At 42.0% G+C, this 24052-nt stretch overlaps 1 protein-coding gene and 1 long non-coding RNA gene across 7 annotated transcripts in view; one reads left to right on the forward strand and one right to left on the reverse strand.

Annotated features, from left to right (window-relative positions):
• Positions 1-24052, reverse strand: part of Dlg2 (discs large MAGUK scaffold protein 2) — an 857262-nt gene that overhangs the window by 286338 nt on the left and 546872 nt on the right. For 5 of the 6 annotated variants that reach the window (XM_059271442.1, XM_059271434.1, XM_059271427.1 and 2 more), the window contains one exon: positions 1148-1250. In XM_059271442.1, the coding sequence (XP_059127425.1) occupies positions 1148-1250 (103 nt within the window). Of the gene's footprint in view, positions 1-1147; positions 1251-22293; positions 22695-24052 lie in introns of those variants that run through there. The other variant, XM_059271402.1, reaches the window with a different exon arrangement.
• LOC131917557 (uncharacterized) overlaps positions 1-24052 on the forward strand; it is a 110003-nt gene that overhangs the window by 54731 nt on the left and 31220 nt on the right. The window lies entirely within an intron of this gene.

The raw sequence follows: 24052 nt of genomic DNA on the forward strand, positions 1-24052 counted from the left end.
GAAGTACAAAGACTTCCTAACAGGATTTAGGAAGTATGTGCTCATCATGCAGCTAATCTCTGATCACTGTGCATTCTCTCTTTACCAGTTCTCTGGTCACAGGACACAGGCTGACAGGACAATGCATTCATTAAAATGTTTTGTTTAACTTGCTTGCAAATTCCAATTCTAAAGGCAGGCACACAAAAAAAAAAAATCCCAAAACCCAAAATGCCAATATACACAAGAAAGAAAGTATTTTTATTTATTTTTTGTAGCACGTGCTGTCTACCTATAATTATTAAACCTAGGCTGCCACAGACAAGACCCAAACTTCAACCTCCCACAGGACACACAGGGAAATGTAGTTAATGGGAAATCATCTGAAAAGGACAAAGGAGTCCTTTCATAAATTGTAATCACATCCTCAATTGTTGAATACTTTCCAGTTTTAGCCAAGTAACCTGCATTTTGTGAAGATGGAAGCCATATTCCTCTTTTTATGGCACAAGATGTAACTTTACAGTGTTGTGCTTATGTTTCATCAGCAAAGGACCATTACACACACACACCCACCCCACACACACTCACACTCTTCACATTCCAGTTGGTTGTATCACTGAAAATCATCCTAACCAGAGAAACAAATATTTAAATAAAGAGTTAATCCCATTTGGGATATGTCATCAATGTTCAGTTGGCCAATTCAACTTGTAACAGCAGCATCTCTTCAAATACCTGCATTTTTTCTAGTTATTGATTCCAGAGAACTGTATAGCTGAGAAGTGGCTGGAATATCTAAAGATATATTAGCATTAATGAGAATTAAGGTATTGCCTTGTGCCAAAACCATAGTCCACTTAACACATTGTAAAGAAGAATTTGATTTTCCAGTAGCCATTGGTGACTAGATAAGAATCTAAATGAAACCCGCACTGGTTTTGGAGAATTTGAGTTCATCTGCTCATATGAGCTTTTCTAACTGCCCAATGTTCTCTTGGAAGATTAAGGGTAACAATTTGGTAAGATTTAGGGGACATTAACCAAGCTTCCAGCCTAAGTAGTTTAATAAAAACATTACTGGTCTTGGTCAACATTAGCACTGACAGTCAGTAGCAAAGCCACAAAGAGCCATTGTGGGACATTCAAAGCATGAGTTGGGACTGACCTTCAGGTTGATATTGTGCTATGATTGTCACCGTCTGCCCAGCCCCCTTCAGTGCTGCAGCTGCCTGCTCATGAGAGGCTCCACGGAGATCGATGCCATTCACCTAGAAGACAGACCAGAGTTTTAGGCACAATATCTGTATTCTAATAGATAGAATATGGATAGAAGAAAAAAGTTTTCAAAAATCAATAAGCTATCTAAAATTATGCCATGTTCCTCAAAGAAATCCTTCATTTCTTACTCAGGTGTTTCTTAGTTTGGCAAGTTTCAGAGTCATGATTACTTTTAGAGAGCAGAGACATGAAATTTCATCTTGTATTTGCGGCATAGCCTGGTTAGGTTGGAAATATTTTGTCTATCCTGTCCACAAGGGTTTAGTGTGTGCATTTCTATTTTCCCATGGGTTTCCCAGATTTCTGGGGCAGATTGGCTTTAAAATTAGAGGGGGAAAATGATAATGAAGAGAGACACATGTAATGCCCACAGACAAGTATGTGCCGACAGATTCATGTATTCAGTCGACGTTCTGGGGAGACTGTATGGAATGGGGCTGGCTAGCTGCCAGATCACTCTCTTTGGGTAAGTGCCTAGTCCTGTCATATGGAGCTTGGTGAGACAGCCCTGAGCCCTGTTCCAAAATAAACTTGACTGCCCCATTTCTCATGCACAATTCCATAATGAATTCTGACAAAATGAAATAAAGAGTGCCTGGAGTTTATTTTGCTGTCGCTAACTCCCATTTTGGAGCCCATACTGGAGGAGAAGCAGAGCATCTATAAAACAAGCCCTGAACTCTTCCAGGAAGAATAAAATCATCAGCAAGTCAAATTCAATGAGAAGCAAAAGCTCAAATCTTTCTCCAATCAATAGAGTCAATAAGTCATCAGGATATAATTGCCGAGGGTTCTGTGTCCCTCTGAGAAGAGGGACAGTGGGTGGGACTAGAAGGAGAGCCAGAAACTTTCCTGATGGAAGTAAAAACACACTGTCTGGTTTTCTAACCAACACAGATGGCACCCTCACTATGTTTCCTTTTGCACACAGAGCAGGATGCTACATCCAAGAGAAGAATTCAAAGTTGATCAGCTCATCTAAACGTTCAATACATTCTCTCGTTTTGGCTTTGGCCAGTCTTCTACAACAGATTCTGAGCAGTTAAATGAAGGCATGGTTACCACTTTGTTTCCCTACCTGGCTTGGCTCACCCGAATCTTCAACTTTCCATCCTTGTTTCCTCACAGTAACTCTGTCAAAGCTCCCTATTGACTTCTACAGTTTCTTTTGCCTTTCCTCTAGCTTTCTATTCTGGTGAATGCTCTCCTGTGAGTATTGGCTATGTGTCCGCTTTGGGAAGTTCACCGTGATAGGCCTGGCATGCTGTGCCAACCATTAGATGAGTGACAGTCATGTTATAGCCCTGAACCTGTTTTCTTTCACTTCACAATGAAGAAATGGTTAGGCTATTAGGGTCTAAAGCCTATGGTGGTAGGCTCATATGCTTGCATACTGGGTCCCAGGCTGGTGGCAGTGCTGGGGAGATCATGGAATTTTAGGAGGTACAGCCTTGCTGGAAGAAGTACATCACTAGAGACATCCATCATTACAGACAGGCTTGGAAGCTTTACAGCTGCACCCTACCTCCTGCTCTCTGCTTCCTCTGTATCATTGAGATGTGATCCTTCAGCTTCTTGCTCCAGGAATCAGTCATGCCTCCCCTGCCATTATGGACCTTGACTCTGGAGTCATAAGCCAAAATAAACTTCTTCCCCCTATAAGTCACTTCAGGTTGTGGTATTTTATCACAGGAAGAGGAAAGTAAGTAACAACCTCCCCCTGCCCCGTGTCCCCGAACTGAGAAATTACAAAGCTACTCAAGAGTAAAAAATAGTCATGTTTAAGACTGCCCAGGATGATGTTGATGGACCAGAAGGATTCTAGTGGCTGGAAGGGTCAGCAAAGACAGATACAGATTTATCTAGACTTTTGCCCACAGCAAGCTCATCTGCAAAAACATCAGGTGCCAAATAATTTTAAATAGTTTCTTCTCTCTTAAAACAATTAACTATTATTAGAAATGGACATTACCAACGTAAAATTTCCAAAAACTATAGAAGGAAAAATGTAAGTGAACTTTCACTGTTTTGATGTCCATAGATGGTTTCATCTGTGTCTGTTGCTCTGAAATTCACCCCTGTGAAGCATGTGGCTGTGGCTGAATTTCTGTTGTTCTCACTACATAAATATTTTATTACTGCCTTTTAACTAAAGAATTAGGTATCATGTATAAATATACAACTTGTTTGGGTTATCATTTAATAATATATCTTGGGCATCTTTCATACAAGCACATGTCAGTTGAGTTTTGACTAGAAGACTACATTCCTTGTTGTGATTGCTCTAGATTTTCTCAGTGAGACTCTTGCTGATGTGGTTAAAATCAGTTCCATTTTCTTTGTAATACATTTGTGAGTGTCTTCGTAAAGGATAAATTCCCTGGACATAGTCTTGGTGAGACAAAGGGTATATGACTTTTAAAAAATTGTTATTGTGAAATTAAACATTACTATTTATAATTTAAATGACAAAAAGAGAAACATAAAGGCAATAATCTCATTTATCAACAGCATGTTGATATAAAAATGGAAGTAATGTAGATATATAACACTCATGTATAAAAATTAAATCAGTATAAAAAAGCACAAAGTAAATGTTTTCCTATTGTTATCTCAAGAAGGAACAATCTTGGAGCTGGAAAGATGGCTGGCTCAGTGGTTAAGATTTGCTCTTGAAGAGGACCCAATTCCGTTCCCAGAATCAGATGGTAGACAATCACCTATAACTCCAGCTCCAAGGGAGCCAATGCACACACACACACACACACACACACACACACACACACACACACACATATAAATAAAAAATAAAAATAGAACTTAAAATGTAATAATCTTGATGACTTCCTGTGTATACTACTCATTACATTGTCATGAATATAAATCAGCTTATAAAATATAGGATTAAGTATTTAGTATAAGTGAGGGCATGTTGCATACATTGTTTCATATCTGGATTTTACTCAGCAAGTTTTTCTGAGTTGTTTTGAGAAAGGGTCTTTCTGCATAGTTCCTGGAACTCACTACATAGACCAGACTAGCCTCAAACTCTCAGAAATCCTCCTGCTTTCTGCCAAGTGCTGGGATTAAATGCATGCGCAACCACAGCCAACTCTGGGAAGTGGAAGGCAGAGGCAGAGAGACACTGCCAGCCGCCTCCATGACAAGCGAGATGTAAGGTACCGGTAAGCCACAAGCCACGTGGCAACGTATAGACTAATAGAAATGGGTTGATTTAAGATATAAGAACAGTTAGCAAGAAGCCTGCCACGGCCATACAGTTTGTAAGTAATATAAGTCTCTGGCGGGTGAGAGAGATTTGTCCTGACCCTGGGCCAGGCAGGACCAGGAAAACTCCAGCTACAGCAAAACTCCTAAGGGAGTTTTCTTAGTTACATATTACACATCCACATTGATCTCACTCATCTTAATGCTGTGTACGGTTCTAGTATTCAGCACATAGCATTTTGTGTCACTACTTCACAGTTAATGGACACACTGGTCCTTTAACACTTTGCTATGTAAACAATTCTATAATAAATAGCAAGTAATGGAAAGTTGAGCAAAGGTAATTCTGATAGTCATTGTCAAATTACCATTAAAAATGGAGCGTTAATTTATATCCCTACAAATAACACAATTTTGTATTTTCACTACTAATTAATTGCACATGCCTCACCATTTGACTTTTTCCATTTCGGTAAGCGAACAATTGTATTTTTAATTAGACTTCTTCAGTTATGAAGGTAAGCATCTTTTATGTTAACTGGCTATTTTTAAACTTATTTTTACATAAAATATCTGTTCTATTACATTTGCTGACTTTTGTTTAGGTAGTTCTTTTTAAAGTTTTATCTGCATGTTTCAAAACATCACTGTTCCCTTTTAAAAACACACTTTACACTATTGAACGTATTTTACATTCTTCTGCTGTCCCTTGTAGAGAATTGTAAAATGTTTTGTATTGTCACAGTTGTCTTGCTTCTTCAGAAAGCTTTAGACTTTTCTGCTGCATTTCACTATCTCCAATTCATCTAGTAAATTTCCCATGCTTTCCTATAGTGGGATCATAGCTTTAACTTGGCTATTTGATCTTTAATCAGCTTGAATAAATTGTGGTGTCTGGTATGGAATCAAGTGAGTGGTCACTGGTCCATAAACTCGTAAGAATCCAAGTCCCCGATCTTCAAATCGATGGCATGTAGTGTCTGAGAGGTGAGTGAAGAGGTGAGCACTACATTCTCAGGACATTATCTCAGGCAAATGATCATCTAATTGCTGTAGGACATTAGCTTATCATTCAGGAAGGACTTCAAGATACTCAAGGAAATCCATCCCAATTTGGGTCAATTCCTGTGATAAAACAGCATGCTATGGTTGAGTCTTCCTGGTATTTTCCACTTCTTGGCTCCAGTTCAGCCTTGTGAAGACTCAGAGAACAATATCACTTCCTCCACATGATTTTCCAAGTATTACAAGTCTCTAGACTCTTTTCCAAGTTAAATGACCCCAGTTCCTCCTCCATATCTATAGGTTAGTCTTGCCATCTGCCCACTGCTTCTGCTTGTATACTTCCAGTAACAGGGAACTCTCTCTCCAATCTGCCCTTCCTATTTTTGGATATCCTTATGGATCATGGTTTTAGCATCCTTGATGCCATTTAATTCCTCATCAGAGACTCAGCTACATGGTTTGAGTCAAGGAGTCCAGCAAGGATGGTTACTCTGGTTCTTATCCTCCTATGTGTGTCTCACGAGATACCTATAATAAAAACTGGATACAGATGACTCTTTAAAAACATCCATTATAGTTATTTCCCTTTCTAGTTTAAGAGAAGAATAACAGCTATTGTCAAACAATTTTCTGTTTAGTGGAGAACACTGACAGGTAAATGTCCATTGCAAATGCTAGGAGAAGACAAGGTTATAATGTTCTGAGACACAGAAGATATGAGGAAAGATGCGGTAGTTTTCTGGAGGAAGTACCACTGAGAAAATATCTGAATGAGTTATCCAAATGAGGATGGATGGACGGCAGTTTCCCCAAGAAGGATGCAAAAAATGCAGAAAGAGGAACAGGCAGAGAAGTAGAAAGAGTGGTCAGTAGACAGGAGTCATGGATAAACATGTGTAGTAAAGAGCGCCAAGCCACAGGAAGTAGCTGTTACTGAGGGACCTATGGGAAGGATGAGCAGGGGAAGAGGTGAGAGATAGGGTAAGAAAAATGAAGGTGGTGAGGGTGCTAGGGATGATGAGCATGGTGGGTAACAAATACACAGTCCTATGTACCAAGGTTTGTTCTAAGTACTTTATACAGAAAACTCCCCTAACCTTTATGACAACTCTATAAAGCAAGAAAAACCAAACCAAAACAAAAAACACACAAACGAAACAACCTCCTCCATTTCACAGAGTTGACCAGTTGACAAGATAACTTGCTCAAATAATAAATGGTAAACTTTTTATCTGGAGGTTTGATTTGGTGAACCTTAAATCTTGGAGTCTGATTCTTAGCCCTGATGCAGTACTACCTCTCAAGGACCTGGGGGCACAGGGCATGATAAACCACTTCTGTGAAATCAGAGTTTATCCTAACTGGAATAGGGAACCACTTCTCTGTCTAAAGTTAGAGAAAAGAGTTTTCCATCCAGTCCTGGGCCTCAGGAACTCAGAGTGTGTAGAGAAGGGAGGGAGAAGCTGCTCATTGCCATCCTGGCTGTGAGACTGAGAGTGAACTAAAGGCTCTAGAGATGCTTTTCGTGGGCAGCCCTGATGTTGTCTGTGGCCCTGCGGTATTCCATCTCACCTCATGTCACCTGCCCTCTCTCGGAATGGTGTCATGGGAAGAACACTGAGTTTAGACTTGGTCAAAACTATCTAACCTTAGTCCTTTCATTTAGTAATTCTAGGACCTTGAATAACTCACTACATTCCCGGAACTTAGCTCGTTCATAAGATGGTACAAAACCTCCATTTTACTAGGCTGTTCTCAAGGACATTGGAGACAATATTAATTGTGCTTAACATAATATTTGGCACATAGTAGTTATTCAATAAATGGATGCTATCTATGTTATAGCATTATCTATTACCTACAAAACCAAGAATTTAAAATGAGCTTTTATCAGCAGTAATAAAATCAAGGAATGACTTTCATAGAAGACTACTTATTGAAACAAGAATAGCTAAAACCCAAAATTTTAACAGTTATTAATTGTGAAAAAAATACAAAGGGGGGGTATCCCAGTGGGAAAGGTTTACAGCACTGGTGCCGGGTTTCAATTAAAATCAGTCAGATAAAGGGCACAAAGGACTCTACAGCAAATTACTTCACAGTTGGAGGTCTGGGTGGAACATGGCAGGGAGGCAGCTGAGAAGAAACTGGGGCAGAATCCAAACTGTCTCGATTTATTTTTCAGAGAGACTATAGATAGTAAGATGACCAGCTGCATCCCAGTGTTTTAAGTCGATGTAGAAGGGTCTTGACTTTTATCTACAGTGGACAAATGACTTCACTGTTTTGGAGTGACAGGATAAAGTGAGCAAACATGTGCGACTCTGTCACAGATTTACTCAAGCCACCAAGGAGACACTGGGAAATGATGGTGGGGAGGCCTGCCATCCCCCGGGGCCTCTGGGTTGTAAATTCAGGATTTCTATGATTTAAAGATAACACTTTAAAAGCATTTTACAATTAGTAAACTGTTTTCCCACCACTCATTTGGTATTGAACAAGGTGAGACATAAACAAACAGAGCACTCGCACACACCAAGGAGGGAAGCAGAGAGACGACAAATGTCCCACTTATCTAGGGTTTGAGCCATCTGGGTGTCAAGCATAGAGGACGTGGAGGAAGTAAGGGACAACAAGAGTGGTCTGGAGTGCTATGGAAAGAAGTTTCACCAGTAAGCACCCAGGGCTCTACTGAAGCCTAGAACATGATTTCCCCTATGTTTGGGAAGATAGCCCTGGTAATGGTGAAGTCAAGGTTCAAGACTTAAGTGATCAGAAATAAAACGGGAGATGGGAGATGGTGGTAAGATTGCCAATGATATAAGATAGAGGCTTGAATTACGCAAGAAAGAATGGGATTGAGGTAGTGACGGGACACGGACTTGAGAGAGGAAGCAGAGGAGGTGGAGGCTGCCTCTGCAGCTGTTCTCAAGTGTTCTGGGATCCATCCAGAGGTCAAACAATAACTGTACAACTTATTAGATTAGAAATGGGAGGTAAGAAAATATCAGAACTTTTAAAGATGATCGGGCCTGCGAGGGTACCGAGAATCAAGCTAGAGATACGGAATAGAAAGTGAGTTTGGCTGAGAGAGGATCATGTGTTTTGTTTTGGAAATGTTTGCTCTCTCTGCTGGACATCTATGACTTTTAAGATATATACCAGCAGTGCAGAGAAATGGAAAATGTTAGTAATTATTTTGTTATCGATATCCCCAGGGTCAGTACCTGAACACATGGGAAACACATGCAGAAGAGGTTTGCTATACAAAGTAGCAGGACTCAGATCACCCACTTCGGAGAGCAGGATCAAAGTAGAAGAGCTACTGTATGTAAAGGTCCTAGAACAGTGTGCCTCACATAGGGTTAGGCCGTACAATTAGCAACTATTATTGATTTGTCTCCAGTCACACGTGGAGTGAGAGGGTGACCTAGGCTGTTATAGAACCATTCCAATAAAGGGCTTGTTGACTGACAAGGAGAAAGGCTAGAGTACTTGGTCATGATAAAAAGAAGCAGGGGGCCCTGTAAACTTGGGTCCCAAACTGCAGTACTATCGCTGTAAGCCTATTCCATTTGGAGACATCCCTGCATCTCTTTGTGCCTCAGACTCTTCATTGAGGAAGACAGACTCATACTAAATATCTGAGGTCCCTTCCAGAGCTTAATAAACAAACATATTCTATACTCAGTATTCATTTTGTTGACAGCTTGAGAAAAATGGTTCGTTCTGCATTAAACTTTTACAGCACCCCGAAGCAAGTTTCAAAGTGAATGAACTATAAATTGCATGTGAAGTAGAAATTTCTAATTAAGTTTCCTTTTCCTCCTTGAGGCAGTGGCACTTGGTGGAGAGTGATAACACTTTTGACAGTAGCAGCCTGAGAGGACTGGAATTCTGGAACACAGGGAAAATGAAAAATTGATGTTGGATATTTATGTGTCTTAGCAGTTAAATGTTAACATGCCTTTTAAATTTGGCTCACTGATGCAAAAAATGCAAACTTATATTAAAAAAAATAAGATTTAGAAATGCCTGAGCTTTGCTAAAGGCATCTGTAGAAGGCTGATCACTTTGCAGTCTGTAACTGAAAAGAATAATATCAGTCTGGTTATGCAAACCCAATGTACAGAATAAAGCACAGGAAAGAACTTTCAGGACCCACGTATTTGGATAACTATCACTATGAAAGCATAGAAGCAAAGGGTACCTGGGAGCTTGTCAATCACTGCACAAACCCATGAGCTAGTCGTTATCTCCAGTGCTGATCAATTTCTTAACTACAGGCTTATAAATCCACATTTTTACTTTATATTTTCATTTGGATACCAAAGGTGTCAAACTTGTCATGCTTAAAAATCAAACATATTTCTCCTGAACCTGGTTGGATTTTCCCCTCACTCTCAACAGTTAACAACACTACACTCACCACTTGAGCATCTCAACGAGGAACCTTCTGTCTCCCTCTCATCTCCTCCTGTAATCCACCAGCAGGTCTATTTAGTCTAGCTAGAGAGTATATTACAATCCCATCCTCTCTTCTCCAGCCCCACCCTCACTTTCAGCAGCCAGTCAGTTAGTTCCCCCCGGGCTGCAGTGGGAGCCTGTCAGTTTCTACTGGGCCTGGGACCACCTCTCGCCCACCTCCACCATTTCCTTTTCAGCAACCAGGCATCGTAAAGTTCACCTCTTTCCTTTCCTTATTGGCTTTTCACTGGCTTCTTGTTTATTTGATTTGAATAAAACCTGAACTTTTGGCTTTGATCCCTGCCCGTCCTCTTACTTCATCTCATCACACTTTGCTCTTCTCCCACAAGGACCTTCATTCTGATTTGTCTCAGTATAAGTCTCCTTCAGCCTCAGGGCATCTGTGCCAGAGATCCGAATAGCTGGAATGTTTTTGGGCTGTTCTCCTATCTGGCCACTTCTTTTCCGAATTCTCAGCTTACATGCCAGTTTCTTAGAGCATTTTGCTCATGCTCCCTTGAACTTAACCTCATTGCCTGTCTTGGACAGATCTTGCTTTAATATCTCACAGAATTCAGACCTATTTGATAATGTATCACATACATCAAAAAATTTTCCCTTGAGTAAGAATTTTATCTCTTTACCTCCATACCCTTAATATTTAGAACACTATTTAGAGGCTACATAGTATTCCTTCAATCAATAAATGTTTATAACCATCAGATCACATAATTTAATTAAATCATCAAATTTTATTTGACAATTAATTACAATTTATTCATAATAAACCAAGTACTGTTAAGAGACCTTTTCATGACTTTGTCTTCCTGAGGGAGTGCTGTAGTCATGGAAACAGAATCTTTGAGGGTGGGGCTCAAGAATCTTCTTCAAAGTTCTATGATGATGGATGCTCAGTCAGATGTGGGCTGTCCCCTGGAGATACAGCTCCTTGTTTTCTCTACATTGTGCTAGAACTTCCTTAATTGACAAACTCTTTGGTTCTTTGGGACTCACTGGTTATGACACAGTGGAACAGCTCCAGACTCGCCCTCAACACAGACACTTGAGGAAGAATATCTACACACAAGAACAGTGATCTATCTGTATAATGTATCATAGCTCTACTCTTCTCATGTCCATCATTTTTTGATTCACGAAAGGGTCTGTATAATACAAGTATAAACTGTGTAGGGCTGTAGGTGTAATGTGGTATCCATGAAGACACAACTGCACAGGTTAGTAACCTTGGAAACACTGCTGCTAAGAAATCTCTCACTCTGTTTTACCTCTCACTGCCAGACCCTGCCTCACACCTTCTCTAAGATCCACAGCATCTATCACCTCCCACCTCTGTCCCCAAACACTCCATCCTTGGCTGAGATAGGTGTATTCTTTGACACTGAGTCTCTTAATTGGAATCCAATTCAAGGCTGTCTTTGGTGGGTTCTGGTAATAATGCAACCTCTGAATCTGGCCAAAATTTTATCCTCTGAGTCATTGTCCAGCTCCTTTTTGTTAATTGTAAAATAAGGAGACCATCTGGAAGTGCTGTATTCTCTTTCCAAAACATTTTTTTTTGGTATGTATGTGTTTTCTAGATTGCTGGCATTATGTTTCACTGAATTTATCTACTGTTAATGACCAACAGGGAACTGAGTAATCAGATTGTGAAATATATAGCAAAACATACACATCCATTAAAAGCAACAGCATGTATGTTGTGCAAGCATTACAGCTCAGATGGAAAGGTGCCCTGACAGTGAAGAGCCAAGAAATAGCACAAAGTCATACCGCATGCACACCAAATCTCACACAAGAGATTTATTGGGAGGGAAAAACCCAGGAGGGTGGCTGCTGCTTCTCAGGTGAGAAACAGGGAACTGAACAGAAGGCAGGGTTTATATAGAGTTTCTTACATGGTGTTTGTGTGTGTGGAACTTTTCAGGGTGCAGATTTCCAGGGTGGGGATTGGTGGGATTTCAAGTCCAGAGCTTGGACTTTTTATTCTGTAGGGTGGGGGCTGGGTCCAGCCTTCAGGACAATTAGAGTATTCTATGGGTAGAACCTGGCAATTGGAGGCCTGGCCATTTGTGTGCCTCATGGGGTTTACAAATTCCCCCTTTCTTTTATTGTTGATAAACAATCAGATTACAGGAAAGGGAGAGATGTTATCATTAGACTACTTCCTGTTGAATGGGGGCATTGAAGTCCTTGGAGTCACCTTGGTCTTGCTATCAGGGTATAATCAGGTGTGGTAGGCTTCAATAATCTTGTAATAGCAACTGATTAAGAGTCTGGTTAGAAATCTTTTGGATCTGTTGTTGAAGAAATCAAGATAAGAAGTTAATGAGGCCGGGTGCAATTAGTAGGATTATGAAAACAGGAGGAGGGGGGTCAAGAAGGGCAGTATCCAATTCCATATTGGATTCACTGGCCAGAGGCATTATGTTTTGGAGATCTGTCCGGAACTGTCCTCGGATCTTGTCTTTTATTATACCTGATTGGTTAACATAGAAACAACATTCTTCCCTGAGGAAGAGACAGAGACCACCTCTCTCGGCCGTCAGTAAATCTCACCCTTACCAACTTTGTAGCAAAATGGCAGCCAGCGTGTCTATTTGGCCCTGGAGGGTTAGGATGGTCTGAGCTCCTCCGTGGAGATCCTGGATGAACTGAGAGGTAAATAGTTAGGGAAGTAGACAGTCCTGCTGCTCCAGTGGTGATATCAGCAGTTACACCCAGGACTGCTAGACAGGGTACGACTTGAACTGCTTGTTTGTCATGCCATGCTGCTATAAACCCTGTGATGAGAATCAGCAAGGGTTCTTCACTGGGTACCACCCCTAGTTTTGGAAAAAGGAACACCAGGGCACAAGTCACAGACTACCCAGCATGTAGGCAGGGATAAAGTTGAGTGCCATAGAGAATTGAGGCATTGTGAATGTTTGGGCACAGGGGCTGGGTGGTAGTACTAAGGGTTAAGGAATTATTGCACGCCTTGGAATCCATTGTGCTCACAAAGCATGTTCCTGAGGAGTTAAAGCAGTCTGTGATACCTAAGAGAGAGATGTGGGAGAGATAAGGGATTGCCAGTATTGGTATTTTGTTTAGAACAATTAATGAGAGACCAGGTGAGAAAGTCTAATAAGACAGTGGGCAAAGTCACAAACGGTGGTTGTGACTCTCTGAAGCATTCAGGCAAAGTGTTTTTCAATAACTGATATGCAGAGGTTTAAGTTCTGAAACAAGCGAAGGCATGACAGGCATGTGGGATGAATATCATGTAAAAGGAGTGATGTTAGGGATGGAAGGACTTTGGACCACTTCTTCTATTGTGTCTATACCTAAGGGTTGAGAAGGTGGGATGTGCACCCTCTCTATTTTGATCGTGCCTGATGGGCAGCTGTGATAAATACTATAGTAAAATATACCAGTTGTAGTAGGTAGCCATTCCAGCTTTGATCTGGAAGTTCCAACCCCCATTGAGGCTTCGGTAACTGTCATGCCTACAAGGCAGGGCCAAGAGAGGACCCTGAAGACCTGAGATCCGGATGTGCCACCTCTCTTGGTTCCTGGACCCTGGACGCTGGAGGTAGACTGAGCAGAGTTCTTCAGAGAACACCACTAGACTGCGCTATGTCTTTCCCAGACCCTGCAACCGACCTATCCCTTCATTTGTAAGTTACGCCACTAAATAAACCTCCCTTTTAAGTACGTGGAGTGGCCTTAATAATTTCACCAATAACCAATGACTACCATCTCCCATCTGGGGAGCATGGGTCATTAATTAGAATATAAAAGATTGATCATTTTGCATAAAAGATAGGATGTCTTTCTGAATATGCATCATGTTTCCTATAGAACCAATAAGGGCAACCTCTGTAAGTCTCTGGCCAATGTCAACAGCAATGGCTAGCTTGATCAGAGAGAAAGCAAGCATGGGACAAGTGTTTTAGAAGTTGATTTAGGTGTTATAGGGACAAGTATCTCCTTTTGGCAACCTGCTGGTGAGCAGTCTCCAGAAATCTGGTTGAACTGTAAAGTATAGGTTTCCTAAACCTTTGAGACCTTAATATAACAGTAGGATGGGGCGGGGTGGGGTGGGGGTAGAAATCTAAAACATTTTTCGCTACCTTAAATCACTTTCTCATATCTTCGGAACTTTCACTTACATGCCTTAAAACACTTTCTTATATCTTCAGAACTTACTTAAACTTTCATATCCTCAGACCTTTATATGCTTTCTTAGACCCTCAGAACTTACTGAAGTTTTTACATGCTCAGACCTTCATAGCATTTTCTTAGACTCTTATTGCAATTGGGCTGTGTTTTCACTAATAGCCTCTTCTGGGCTCTCTTTAGGTATTTCAGTTTTGCCACACAGTGCTAAGTCTCAGTTTCTCTCTATGACCCCTTCATGTCTTTTTAAAACTAATACCACCTAGGTGACTCCTATATTACAAAGTTCGGCTACAGTATAAGGTACGTTCTTGTATGAGTACATGGAGATGCAGCTTTACTACCTCATTAAGCAAGCATCATTTTTTAAATCTTATAATAAACCCTGTTTTTATAATTTTTGTTTTCAGGACAGGAATTATCATACAAAAATAGATAAAACAGGCATAGGGGTAGGCCCCGGGGAAGGAGAGATGGATAAGGGAGTGATAGGGAACTGAATTGGCCTTGGACAGCCTGATAGAGAGCAAATTCCCAACCCTATTATGACAGGCTGTTGGTTAAAGGTGGAGGTCTCTTGGATGATAAACATCCACATGTAAGAGGTACCCTATACAGGTGTAGTTAGAAAGAAATAGAAGAGAGAGCAAGTTTAGCTATAAAAAATTTTCAGACCATTTGCTTGTGTAGTGGTAGAAGTTGCCACCATTGAAAATCGAGCATGCCAATTTAGGCCACAGAAATGCACTGAGCCAAGCTGTTTGTAGTAAAAGAGTTAAGCTTTAATAAGATCTGAGTCTGTAGAGGAAGAGAGGAGGGGTCACAAAATGAACTCCGCTGGAAGGAGTTTCTTTCTTTCCTTTTCTTTTTTGGTTTTTCAAGAGAAGGTTTTTTTCTGTGTAACAGTCCTGGCTGTCCTGGAATTCACTTTGTAGACCAGGCTGGCCTAGAACTCACAGAGATTCACCTGCTTCTGCCTCCCAAGTGCTGGGATTAAAGGCGTGCACCACCACCACCGCCTGGCTGGTCACCACTGCCCAGCTGAGGGAGTTTCTATCTAGGACAATGGCCTTGTGAGTTAGAGTGATGGCTAATCCCAGATAACTAACCTGAAGAGTGGACAGCTGGACCTTAGAAGGTGAGACCCTATACCTGGCAGAAAGTTTAATGAGGTAGAAGTGTCAGCCTGGCTAATTTGCAGGGGTGAACTACAAAGGAAAAGATTGGCTGTGTGTTGTATAAGCTTGGATTTAGGAAGAGATAAAGAGAATAAGAGGATGGCCAAATATTTGTGGGATATCCTGGAACCCCTGAGGGGGAGTTGGGTGGAAAGATGGGTATCCAGGTCAGTCCAAGTAAAGACAAAGATATTTTGTGAATGGGGATTGAAAGGTATGGAAAAGAAGGCATTCTTGAGGTCTAGGATAGAGAAATGGGAGGTCTCTGAGGGGATGGTGGAGAGGAGAGTACAGGGGTTGTGTACTATGGAGTGAAGGGGAACCACTGCTAAGTTGATAAGTCAGAGATCTTGAACCAAGGGGTAGGTTTCGTTGTTTTTTTTTTTTAAACCACAAGGATGAGGGTATTAAAAGGGGGAAGAAGTGGGGATGGAAGATTCTTTCTTAGAGGTCAGAGATAAGAAACTAAGTCCTCTGAGGCTGTGGAGAGAGACAGTGAGTATGGAGCCTGGGTGATACATTTGGTGAAGTTTGGTGAGGCTGGTAAAACTGTCCCCTTGCTCTGACAATAGAGGAAAGAGGAGAGGTGGGTCCCTAAAACTCTATTAGGACTTAGTAGGTGGTCCCAGTGTCCAGAAGGAGAGAGGTAGATTCCCCTGATGCTATAATGTTTACCTGAGGCTCCCGGATGGAGATGGCAGCGGTCAGGCCAACAGAGCCTGTGCCTGACCCTCAGTCATTCATGGCCAAACCTAGGAGGTTGGCTGAAGGGCCATCTGGGCTTGATGTCCCCAGTCAATACCCCAATACCCTTCTGGATGGCACCTTGGATATGGTCTGGGTGGTTTACAAGGGTTCAGAAAGGGCCCAGGCCCAGTGACCCTCCTGATTGCATTTGAACAGGGGCCCAGAGATTCTTAGGCTTTTGGAGGCCTGGGAGCCTGAGCAGTTGCTATGGCCAGTCAAAAGGCCTTTGCTAGCATCAGATATTTTTGTTTTGAAGCTTTTTCATTCCTCTCATAGTACACCTTTTAAAGGCCATGGCCAAGACTTCTGCCTGTGGAATTGGGGTCCTTTCTCTACACATTTAAATTTGGCCCTAATATCAGGGAAACTCACTCTTGGAGAAGAAGTAAGTCATAAGGAATTGATTTCCATCTGGGGTCTTGGAATCCAGATTGATATATTGTAAGAGGGCCTTTGTGAGGCAGTCTAGGAATTGTGTTGGCTTATCATGTTTGTCCTGGATGACCTCTTGGATTTTTTCACTGCTTTAAGAGTGGTCTTGCCAAGACCAGCCAGAAGGCAAGTTAACAAATTGACCCTTAGCAAGGATACCTTCCTGGAACATTGTAATTCCATCCAGGGTCCTGGTTGAGGACTGCCTCAGCCCTGACTAGGTGGGCAGCCTGTTGCTGAGGAGGGAGAAAAGGAAACCAGAGAGGCTAGAGAGGAAGAGAAGGGACTGTAGGTTGAGGCCGATAAGGGGGAGGCTTGTTAGTGTGATCAAAAATAGTGGAAAAATCATCTGGTTTGGGCTTTATAGCTAGGAAGACTTGTTTTATCCTTGGTTGGCTTATGCCAACCATTGATTAATCAAAATGGGAGTAAGGTCACATGGCAAAGTCCATCCTTTCCAATCCTAATAAAGATGGCTGTCAGCCACATGGCTGCCTCCATCCCAATGGGGGGACAGCAGCTAAGATGGCAGGAAGCCACATGTTTCCTTGAATACTACCTATGGTATAGATTAGCTACCAACCCCGGTGTTGTGAGTTTTAAATTAATCCCTTCATTATAAATTTTACAGGGTTTTAATCATACCCAATATGCTTACAAATATTAAGGTACAGAAAGTTTACACATTAGTCTTACAGATCTTGAGATAAGATTTATACCTCAGCAAAAGTTTTAGAGAGTTAAAACTGTTTGGGTGGGAGCTCCACCTCAACCCCTGGCACCCTGGCATCCATATACCCAAAGAGTCTGGAATATTCTGGTGGAAGATCCACCTTAGCTCCCCTCCCCCATCTCTTTCCCCAAACCCTCCCCTTCAAAGCCAGCCTCCTCCCCCAGAGAGGCTCAAGACCACTCCTACAGGGTATTTAAGCTGCATCCCAGAAGACAGGCACATACTTTTTGGGCCTCTCGTCCCTGTCTCCTCTATGTGGGGCCGGAGAATCACCTGGGAACACTTTAGCCATTAAACCGGGGCTTTTCTAATTAGGTCTGATTTGGGTTGCTATGTCAGCAGAGAGGCTTATTGGGGTGCTAAACCTTTCAAAAACCAAAAGAGTATGAGTATGCCAATAGTTCCTATTGGGAGTAGTCTGTCCCTTTATTTTGTTTGCTCTCCTTTCTCTGTCACATAGTCAGGCGTCTCACCTGATATGGGACAGAGATTTTGGAAGAAACATTTAAACAAGCATGCTTGAGTCTAGAGAAGGGGAGCCATACCTCAACCCAGCGCCAGCTTTTAATTGGAATGAGACAGCACAAAATTACAGTCTAATGCCACTCGTACCTAAAAGACATCTGAATCCCCATTACACTAAATCCAGTAAGCTGAGAACAAAGAAGTCTTATAGATAGGAAATATTTGAGTTCTGGCTATAGACAAGGGGTACTGCAGAAGAGGGCTGAGAGATGCACCAGCCAGTGAAGAGTGTGTGCAGGGTGTGTGCATGTTGCAACTGGACTATTCCTTTGTTTTCTCCCCCTTCAGTTAGGTATGGCTCCAGGCTCCTACTTTGCAACAAGCGTACAGATCCATCAACTGGTAATTTAAAATATAGGATATTTACACCATGGAGATGGAGTAGACCAGACAAAAACAAACAGGGCTTGAAACAGAGAAAAGAGAAATAGGGAATGGGGAATCTCTTTTCATTTCTCTGATCACTCTCAATATTTGTAAAGGTCCCAAATAATATTAGAATCTAGGGTGTCATTAGGCTGCCCTTTGGATTGATTATCTAAGGGCTACTGAGGCCAAATTTGATTGCAAAAGTGAATAAATTTGTGGCCCTTCAGGTCAGGTGCCAGGTGTAGAGGTTGGAGGTTTTTTAAGAGGCATCCCAATGGGGAACCACAGGGTATGGAAGACGCCATTCCCATGGATGAGAGAGGAGAAAAAAAAATGTCACTGTAGCCTGTAGTTGCGGGCATCCCAAGGACTCAGGGAGGACCAAATGAGGACCAAGCCATTCAGTGGGTCATTATCACACTCAGTGGGGGTCAGTGGTTGTGGTGGAAAGAAAATGGCTCTCAAAGGGAGTGGCACTATTAGGGTGTGTGGCTCTGCTGGAATAGGTGTGGCTTTGTTGGAAGAAGTGTGTCTCTGTGACAATGGGCTTTGAGGTTTCCTATGCTCAAGCTACACCCAGTGAGATAGACAACTTCCTGTTGCTTTCAAGTCAAGATGTAGGAATCTCAGCTCCATCTCTAGCACCATGTTTGCCTGCACAATACCGTGTCACACCATGATGATAACAGACTAAATCTCTGAAAATGTAAGCCACCCCAATTAAATGTTTTTTCTTTATAATAGTTTCCATGGTCATGGTGTCTCTTCACAGCAATGGAAATCTTAACTACTTAAGACAGAAGTTGGTACCAGGGACTGGGGTATTGCTGTGATAGACTGGACCATGTTTCTGTTTGGAATGATATGGACTTTAGGAGTTTGGGTTGGGAAAGTAGTAGAATGCTTCAAGTGCTGCATAATGGGCCATACTAGTAGGAAAATGGAAGACTGTGGCGCTGAGTATAATTTGAACTGTGGAGAGTTGGCTCAAGAGATTTCAGAGAAGAAGAATTTTAATATGTTGCCTAGAGATCATTCTTGTGATATTTTGGTGAAGAATGTGGCTGTTTTTGCCCATGGCTGTTTTTTGCCCTTGTCTGAAGAGTCTGAAGCTACAGTGAAGAGATTTGGATTAATTCTGTTGGCAGAGGAAATCCCAAAACAGCCTATATAGACTCTGTTGTGTGGTTATTAGTGGTAACTTTAATAAGATTTATAATGAAAAAGAGCAAGAAAATGTAAAATTTGAGGAGAAAAGGAAATTCAGGAACTGAAATGGAGCTAAATCCTGTGTTCAAGAGGAGATAAATAGATTAAGAAACAGAACAAAGGGAATGGTGACCTCAGGGCAAGATCCCAACAGCTAAATTTTCAACTTATGAAAAGGAATTAAAGAAAAGCTTAGAGCTAGGTGCATGCCTTTAATCCCAGCATTAATAAGGCAGAGGCTGGGGATCTCTGAGTTTGAGGCCAGCCTGTTCTACAGAACAAGTTCAAGGACAGCCAAGCTTAGGCAGTGAAGACAACCACTGAAAACAGAAAGCTGGTGAAGATGTAACTGAACAAGGAGGCCATGTTCTAGCCCCAGCAAGCAGCAGAACTTGGCAGCTTCGGTCATGTGGTTCTGGCTTTAGAGTCAAGGAGCAGCAACTAAGGAAAGCCACTAAGGCCAGAACTGTGTCAGGGGTGTCCCTGAATAGAGGCCTAGAGAGGCCATTGTGTGAAGCTGTGAAGTTGAAGCCTATATTACCTTGGAGACCCCAAGATGTTGGAGTTGCTAGGGCCCTGGGATACCTGCCAAGGAGAGCTGCTAACAGGGAGTGGAACCAGCTCAAGAGAAAGAAGAGTGTTGCAGTCAACAAAGCTGAAAAGAGTTGGATATATGAAGCATGTTTTAACATCAGACATAGAGATGTAGAGTTTGGAGTTTGCCCAACTGTTTTTCAGTTTTTCTTTGGTTCAGTATTTCCTCACTATACTCCCTTCCCTACACTTTGAATTAGTAATGTATATCCTGTGCCATTATATGTTGGAAGTATGTGATCTGCTTTTTGATTTTGATTTTATAGGTGATTACTGTTAAGAGATTGCATGAATCTCAGAAGAGACTTTGAACTTTAGCCTTGTAAATAAGTTTGTGACTGTTATTGACTATGAGGATTTTTTTTCAAGAGAATTAAATTATTTACTGATTACACACGATAGTGGATAGTACACAAACTTCATCGTCTGTAATTCTATCTGATACCATTATTCAATTTTGATATTGCATAGGGCGAGTCAACAACCATTTTATAGCCAAATTGTGACTTTGCTTAGATGACCCTTTTAATGGTGAAACTCATTAAAGTTACAACAATAACTGGTAGTTTAATTACACCACGCTTTTTGAAGACAATGACTTCTCCACCCAAGCAATTATAAATTCCAAATGGAACTTGACACGACCCTAAAGGAACCTAACGTCTCACTGTTGGGGAAGTTTACCAAGACGGCTTCAGAGTAGACTAACTTTACACAGCACTTAGAAAAAAAGACACAACTATTCAGCATCATGATCAGCTATTATATTTAGCAATCAACAGCATGGATGAAAAGAGATCTACAGTAAAACCCTTTGTTGGAATGCTTTACACTTTCTGCAGAACAGAAATTACAATAGCCTTTTAACACCATTAGTTGTAAACACCGTCCTGGAGGTTTTTTGACCAGTGTGGATGAGTCTTGTCTGAAACATGTCTTCTTTGCAGCAGCTAGGCCCTACTACCACTGTGCTTGGCTGAGCTCACAAATGTCTTGTAACCGGTAGCTTCCCTGTCACTCCTTTCTTGCTAAGCTTTGTATTCTGGATGTAATTAGAACCTCCTGCCACTGCCATAGCTACTGCTGCTGCTGGAATCACCATATCTACACTGGTTTTGTGGTTTAGCAAAGTACTGGCCTCCACCACCATAAGGGCCGGAGCTTCTGCCTCCAAAGCTTCCTTACTTTATTGGTCCAAAATTGGAATACTGATTGTTGTAATTGCCAAAATCATTGTAGCTTCCATCATCTCCAAAACTGCTTCCACCATTACCAAATCCATTATAGCCATATCCACGGCCACCTTGTCTACCACCACCACTGAAGCCACCATGACCCCAGAAGTGTCCTCCTCAACCAAAATTGCCATTGCCACCAAAACTGCCTCCACGACTACCACCAAAGTTTCCAGAACAATTTTGACCTCTTTGGCTGGATGAAGCACTGGCTATCTCTTGCTTTGACAAGGCTTTTCTCACAGCTGTGGCCACTCACAATATAGTTTTTCTGAATAACAATCTTGTCCACAGAGGTAGACTATAGGGACTTTTGAAGTTGGACTGAGTGCATTTTTCATTATGATATGACTACAAGCCTTTGGGAGCCATGGAGTGGAATGTGGTGGTTTGAAAGAAAACGGTCCCCAAAGGAAGGGGTATTATTAGGAGGTTTACTCCCAGTAGGTGTGGCCTTGTTGGAGGAAGTGTGTCATTGTGGGGTTGGGATTTGAGGTTTTCTATGCTCAGCTACTCCCAGTGAGACAGACAACTTCATGTTGCCTGCAAGCCAAGATGTAGGCATCTCAGCCCTGAGTCCATGCCTGTCTGCATGCCACCATGTCTCACCATGATAATAGAGGACTAAACCTCTAAAAAGGTAAGCCACCCCACTTAAATGATTTTCCTTTATAAGAATTGTCATGGTCATGGTGTCTCCTCATCAGTAGAAACTCAAACTAAGACAGGATCTTAGCCTAGCTAAGCCAGAGGAGAGCCTCAGTGCCTGGTACCTGGGCTTTTGCAGATGCCAGAAGGTGAGGATGAAAACCGAGCTCTAGGAGGGGAGTCTCATTCACAGGAAAAAGTTGGAGAATGGAGTCACAAAAGCCATGGGATTGAAGGCAGCTCTGAAGGGTAGGTGGGATAAGAAGGCAGGAAGGGATGAAATAGTCCAGTTGGGCCTAAGGAAGCTGTGGGATTGCAGCTCCATAGGTTGAGGGATGGGGTCAGGTATAGAGGGCTAGCCATACCCTGCAAGATTATGTTGGGAGTACTTCTGCTTCCAAGAGTACCAGAGGGGCACAGGATACTCAATGATCACTTCCTCAGACTCAGGGAAATGTTTACATCAACCCAAAAGGAAACTTACCTAATTGCCATTGGTGGATGGGGTACTGAGCAATCAGTGAGCCAGAAGATGAGTCAGTCTGTTGTGGGTGGACTGGAGATGAGGGATAGGGTCCCAGTGCAGCTTAGGCCTCCAAGGGGAAACTGGGTTTTGTTACCAAATGTAAGTCATACAGTTCAGATGGAAAGGTATCCTGGCAGTTGCGAGGAGCCAAGGAATACCACAAAGTCACACCACACAACAAATCTCACACAAGAGATTTATTGGGAGGGAAAAACCCAGGAAGATGGCTGCCTCTGCTAGGGTGAGAAACAGCAGGGAACTGAACAGAGGGCAGGGTTTATATAGAGTTTCTTGTGTGTGTGTGTGTGTGTGTGTGTGTGTGTAACTTTTCAGGGTACAGCTTTCCAGGGTGGGGATTTCAAGGACAGAGTATGGGCTTTTTACTCTGTAGGTTGGGGACTGGGTCCAGCCTGTAGGACAGTTAGAGTGTTCTGTGGGTAGAACCTGGCAGTTAGAGGTCCTCAGGGGAGGGGCCTGGCCACCAGTGTGCCTTGAGGGGCTTACATGTGTAAGATTCTGAAATTGAAAAACATCCATGATACATTGATAAGTCAAAAGAAAGTTATATAGGGGTATTTGTATATAATTCCAATTGTCTATAGAAACATGTGTAAGGATATAAGATATTATAGAGAATTGGTTATGAGAGACCACACGACCAAATACTAATGGATGCTTTAAATGGCCGCCTTACTGTGGCTAGGTGGGGGAGAAATGCTGAAGCAAGGGGTTGATTATGTTTAAAGCCTACAGTAAGGTCTGCATGATTTTTAAGTCATCACAGGTAACCATACCAATATTAAAAGTTATACCATGAAGCTTTTTAAAAAGAGAAATATAACTTTAACATATGACTTTAACTCACAAGGTCAGTGATAATGGAGTAAGAACAGCAGGGATTAATGGGCCTCAAAGACGGCTCAGAAGGGATAGTCACCTGCCTCCCAGCTGGATGACCTTGAAAACTACATGGCAGGGAGAACTAACTGCATGAACAGACACACAGACACAGACACACACACAGATACACAGACACACATAGACACACATACACAGACACACACCACATACACAGACACACACCACACACACAGACACACATTGACACACACATAGACACACAGACACAGACACACACACAGGTACACACAGAGACACACACACAGATACACACACAGGCACACAGAGATATAAGGACAGAGAGACACACAGACACAGACACACAATAGACACACAGACACAGACACACACAAATGAAAATAAGAATTTAAAGAGGTTAGGCAGATAGACTTCAGGGTATCTAAGTAGATGACGTGAGGCTGATTCAAGATTTGTGGATAAAGGTGACCCATCCCACTTTACACACGCTGAGTCTGAGATGTTTCCCAGTGCAGCTGTTCCAGTGCAGAGTAAGCAATCCACGCACAGGGAGAACTAGGGCTGATATGGAGAAAGTCGGAATTTGGTAGTCATGAGCCTGCAGACTCATATATTAGGTATTAAACATGTACTGAGTATCTACTCTATATCCAATAATTATGTACTTTGTACTTTGTTGGCATTAAAGCTAAGTTATGGGATCAAGATTCCTAAAGAAACATGAAGAAAATATGACCAACATGGAAACAAACAAACCCCAAAGCAACTGAAAAGGAAACCATCAAAGATGAATGAAAACCACCAGTCAAGAGCTGGATTATAATCCAGCTGGGCATGG

This window comes from Peromyscus eremicus, chromosome 1 (assembly GCF_949786415.1).
Source record: "Peromyscus eremicus chromosome 1, PerEre_H2_v1, whole genome shotgun sequence".
In the NCBI taxonomy this organism is placed as follows: domain Eukaryota; kingdom Metazoa; phylum Chordata; class Mammalia; order Rodentia; family Cricetidae; genus Peromyscus; species Peromyscus eremicus.